This window comes from Calidris pugnax, unplaced genomic scaffold (assembly GCF_001431845.1).
Source record: "Calidris pugnax isolate Ruff unplaced genomic scaffold, ASM143184v1 scaffold391, whole genome shotgun sequence".
Taxonomy (NCBI): Eukaryota; Metazoa; Chordata; class Aves; order Charadriiformes; family Scolopacidae; genus Calidris; species Calidris pugnax.
This window is the reverse complement of record NW_015091097.1, coordinates 1-5,219: the sequence shown is the minus strand read 5'-3', so window position 1 is coordinate 5,219 and position 5,219 is coordinate 1. Positions and strand designations below refer to the sequence as shown.

At 45.4% G+C, this 5,219-nt stretch overlaps 1 protein-coding gene across 1 annotated transcript in view; it reads right to left on the bottom strand.

The window, feature by feature from the left end:
• CHD8 (chromodomain helicase DNA binding protein 8) overlaps positions 1-3,775 on the bottom strand; it is a 33,472-nt gene extending 29,697 nt beyond the window's left edge. The window contains exon 1 of the mRNA XM_014957903.1: positions 3,590-3,775. Within this exon, the coding sequence (XP_014813389.1) occupies positions 3,590-3,775 (186 nt within the window). The remainder of the gene's footprint in view (positions 1-3,589) is intronic.
• Between the last annotated feature and the right edge of the window lie 1,444 nt (positions 3,776-5,219).

The window sequence follows — 5,219 nt, the reverse complement described above, 5'->3', positions numbered from 1 at the left end:
CCGCGGCGCAACCCAACCCCCCCTCCTTTAGCCCCGCCTCCTTTTCCCCCATCCCGCCTCCTCATTGGTTCGACCCACCCCGAAACCCTTTCCCATTGGTCGGCGCCTCATGTTCGGTTGCGCCCAACCCCGGAAGCGCCGCCCCCTCCTCCCCGCCTGAGAGGAAAAAAGAGGGGGCTTTAAAGATTAGGGGTGGCCGCGGAGGTGCCTGAGCGCAACGAGCAGGCGGTGAACGGGGCAGCCCGCCCGCCATTTTGTCTCTCTGAGGGGAGGGAAAGGGAAAGGAGGGGTCCTTAACCCTCAGGCCGCCATGATGGCGGCGGCAAAACCGCGCCGAGCCGCGAAAATTGTTAAAAAAAAGCCTTTAAAACCTTAAAAAAAACAGCCGAACGGCCCCGAAATGGCGCCGTTTCGCCCCAAAATACCCCGCTGCGGAAAAAAAACCCAAAAAAACCTGCTGAATAAAGGCTACAGACACGCCGTGAAAAACCCCGCGGGAAATAGCGCCCAAACGCGCCGTAAAATGAGCGGTTTTGTGGTGTTTTGTTTTAAAAAAATATGGCGCCGTTTCGCCCCAAAATACCCCGCTGCGGAAAAAAAACCCAAAAAAACCTGCTGAATAAAGGCTACAGACACGCCGTGAAAAACCCCGCGGGAAATAGCGCCCAAACGCGCCGTAAAATGAGCGGTTTTGTGGTGTTTTTTTTTTTAAAAAAAATAAAAATAAAAGGATGGGATATAGAGGATTCGCCCGCTCGTATAAATTTTGAAAAAGAAATTATAAAAAAAACTTGATTTTTTGTGTTTTTCAAAGAAAAAAAAGAGCCCGTTTCTCGGAGGTAATTTGGGGTGGGATTTATTCAGCGCCTTAAAAAAGTTCTTTTTTTAAGCAGGAATAGCCCCGAAATGCAGCCAAGTTTATATTTTTTTTATTAATAAATGGCTTCAAAGTTTGTGATTGAGTGCTTTTATGAGGGAATCCGGGTCCAGATTGTGGCCGAAGCCTCCAAAAAATCAGGTTTAACCCTCAAAAATGGGGTTAACCCCCGAAAATCAGGTTTAACCCCCCCAAAATCAGTGAGAAACGCCCCAAAACACCCCCAAAATCCGCTATTTTCTTCATGAAAAATAGTAAATAAACAAAATTAACTGTTTCTGAGGAAATTTGGGTCAAAACTGTGACCCAATCCTCCCAAAAAAACCCAGTTTAAAGCCCAAAATGGCACAAAATTAAACCCAAATGCCCCAAAATGGGCTCTTTTGTCCACGAAAAAATGTAATTAACCATTTCTGAGGAATCTGGGATCAAAATTGTGACCAAATCCTCTCAAAACCACCCATTTTTAAGCCCCAAACGATGCAAAATCAAACCCAAATGCCCCAAAATCGACTCTTTTCTCCATGAAAAAGCGTAATTAACCATTTCTGAGGAATCTGGGATCAAAATTGTGACCAAATCCTCTCAAAACCACCCATTTTTAAGCCCCAAACAGCGCAAAATTAAACCCAAATGCCCCCAAATTGACTTTTTTGTCAATGAAAAAACGTAATTAACCATTTCTGAGGAATTTGGGGTCAAAATTGTGACCAAATCCTCTCAAAACCACCCATTTTTAAGCCCCAAACGGCGCAAAATTAAACCCAATTGCCCCAAAATTGACTCTTTTCTCCATGAAAAATCATAATTAACCATTTCTGAGGAATTTGGGGTCAAAATTGTGACCAAATCCTCTCAAAAACACCCGTTTTTAAGCCCCAAACGGCGCAAAATTAAACCCAAATGCCCCCAAATTGACTTTTTTGTCAATGAAAAAACGTAATTAACCATTTCTGAGGAAATTGGGTCAAAATCGTGGCCAAATCCTCTCAAAATCCCAGAATTAAACCCCAAAATTCCTACCAAAAAAATCATGATTCCCCCCACAAAGAGGAATTTTGGGTCAAAATCGGCCAAATCCCCTCAATAATCAGCTTTAAACCCCAAAATAGCTCAGAATTCCTCTCAAAGTGCCCAAAATTATCTTTTTTTTTGTTAATTAAATTTAAAAAATAATATTTAACCATTTTTGAGGAAACTGAGATGAAAATTATGGCCAAAACCCCCCAAAATCCAATTTTAACCCCCAAAATGACTCAAAATTGGTCCAAATCTCCCCAAAACTGACATTTTGATCAACAAAAAAGTGGGGGAAAAAATCATCATTTACTCCTTTCTCCAAATTAACCTTTTCCCCGCAAATTTCACCCCAGATCCAACCGAGAGCAAAACCGCTCCTTGAGGGGAGAAACGAAACTCCCCAAATACCCTCAAATCACCCCAAAATGAATTATAATTCATTACAAACCCCCAAAAGCCTTTTTTTGGAGGGTAAAATTATAAATTTTGAAAAAGAAATTATAAAAAAAACTTGATTTTTTGTGTTTTTCAAAGAAAAAAAAGAGCCCGTTTCCACCTTCTTCTTCCAAAAAACTCAACAAAAAACGGGGTGAAAAATGCTTTTTTGAGCATTTTTCACTCCCAAAATGTACATTTTTAATAATTAAGCTCTTGGCTGCCATCTTGGCCACCAGGTTGACCATCGTCTTGGCCACCATTCGTAATTAACCATTTCTGAGGAATTTGGGGTCAAAATTGTGACCAAATCCTCTCAAAACCACCCATTTTTAAGCCCCAAACGGCGCAAAATTAAACCCAATTGCCCCAAAATTGACTCTTTTCTCCATGAAAAATCATAATTAACCATTTTCACCTTGGCCCCCTCTTGGCCACCAGGTTGGCCATGGGTCAAAATTGTGACCAAATCCTCTCAAAAACACCCGTTTTTAAGCCCCAAACGGCGCAAAATTAAACCCAAATGCCCCCAAATTGACTTTTTTGTCAATGAAAAAACGTAATTAACCATTTCTGAGGAAATTGGGTCAAAATCGTGGCCAAATCCTCTCAAAATCCCAGAATTAAACCCCAAAATTCCTACCAAAAAAATCATGATTCCCCCCACAAAGAGGAATTTTGGGTCAAAATCGGCCAAATCCCCTCAATAATCAGCTTTAAACCCCAAAATAGCTCAGAATTCCTCTCAAAGTGCCCAAAATTATCTTTTTTTTTGTTAATTAAATTTAAAAAATAATATTTAACCATTTTTGAGGAAACTGAGATGAAAATTATGGCCAAAACCCCCCAAAATCCGATTTTAACCCCCAAAATGACTCAAAATTGGCCCAAATCTCCCCAAAACTGACATTTTGATCAACAAAAAAGTGGGGGAAAAAATCATCATTTACTCCTTTCTCCAAATTAACCTTTTCCCCGCAAATTTCACCCCAGATCCAACCGAGAGCAAAACCGCTCCTTGAGGGGAGAAACGAAACTCCCCAAATACCCTCAAATCACCCCAAAATGAATTATAATTCATTACAAACCCCCAAAAGCCTTTTTTTGGGGGGTAAAATTAAAATTATAAAAAAAACTTGATTTTTTGTGTTTTTCAAAGAAAAAAAAGAGCCCGTTTCCACCTTCTTCTTCCAAAAAACTCAACAAAAAACGGGGTGAAAAATGCTTTTTTGAGCATTTTTCACTCCCAAAATGTACATTTTTAATAATTAAGCTCTTGGCTGCCATCTTGGCCACCAGGTTGACCATCGTCTTGGCCACCATCTTGGCCACCAGGTTGACCATCATCTTGGCCACCACCTTGGCCACCATCTTGGCCACCAGGTTGACCATCGTCTTGGCCACCATCTTGGCTATTGGGTTGGCCATCATCTTGGCCACCATCTTGGACCATCACTTGGCCACCACCTTGGCCCCCTCTTGGCCACCAGGTTGGCCATTGTCTTGGCCACCATCTTGGACCATCACTTGGCCACCACCTTGGCCACCTCTTGGCCACCAGGTTGACCAATGTCTTGGCCACCATCTTGGACCATCACTTGACCACCATCTTGGCCACCAGGTTGACTGACTCCTTGGCCACCATCTTGGCTACTGGGTTGGCTGCCATCTTGGCCACCATCTTGGACCACCATCTTGGCCACCAAGTTGGCCGAAGTCTTGGCCACCACCTTGGCCACCAGGTTGGTTGAACTCTTGGCCGCCATCTTGGCCACCATCTTGGCCAAGGTTTTGCTACCATCTTGTTCACCATCTTGGCCACCATCTTGGCCACCACATTGGCCGCCATCTTGGCCAACCTCTTGTCACCATCTTGACCACCATCTTGGCCAAGGTCTTGGCCAAGCTCTTGCTACCACCTTGGCCACCATCTTGGCTACCACATTGCCCGCCATCTTGGCCACCAAGTTGGCCGAACTCTTGGCCGCCATCTTGGCCACCAGGTTGGTTGAACTCTTGGCCGCCATCTTGGCCAAGCTCTTGGCCAAGCTCTTGCCACCATCTTGGCTGCCATCTTGACCACCAAGTTGGCCAAAGTCTTGGCCGCCATCTTGGCCACCAGGGTGGTTGAACTCTTGGCCACCATCTTGACCACCATCTTGGCCAAGCTCTTGGCCAAAGTCTTGCTACCATCATCATCTTGGCCACCATCTTGGACCATCACTTGGCCACCATCTTAGCCACCAGGTTGACCATCGTCTTGGCCACCACGTTGGCCACCATCTTGGACCATCACTTGGCCACCTCTTGGCCACCAGGTTGACCATTGTCTTGGCCACCATCTTGGCTATTGGGTTGGCCATTGTCTTGGTCACCATCTTGGCTATTGGGTTGGCCATCGTCTTGGCCACCAGGTTGACTATCATCTTGGCCCCCTCTTGGCCACCAGGTTGACCAATGTCTTGGCCACCATCTTGGTCACCAAGTTGCCCAAAGTCTTGACCACCATCTTGACCACCATGTTGGCCAAGGTCTTGCCACCATCTTGGCCACCTCTTGGCCACCATCTTGGACCATCACTTGACCACCATCTTGGCCACCAGGTTGACTGACTCCTTGGCCACCATCTTGGACCACCTCTTGGCCAAGCTCTTGCCACCATCTTGGCCACCAGGTTGACCCAAGTCTTGGCCGCCATCTTGGCTACCAGGTTGGCCACCATCTTGGCCAAGCTCTTGGCCAAGCTCTTGCCGCCATCTTGGCCGCCATCTTGACCCAAGTCTTGGCCACCATCTTGGCCACCAGGTTGGTTGAACTCTTGGCTGCCATCTTGGCCACCATCTTGGCTACCACGTTGGCCACCATCTTGGCCACCAGGTTGACTGAC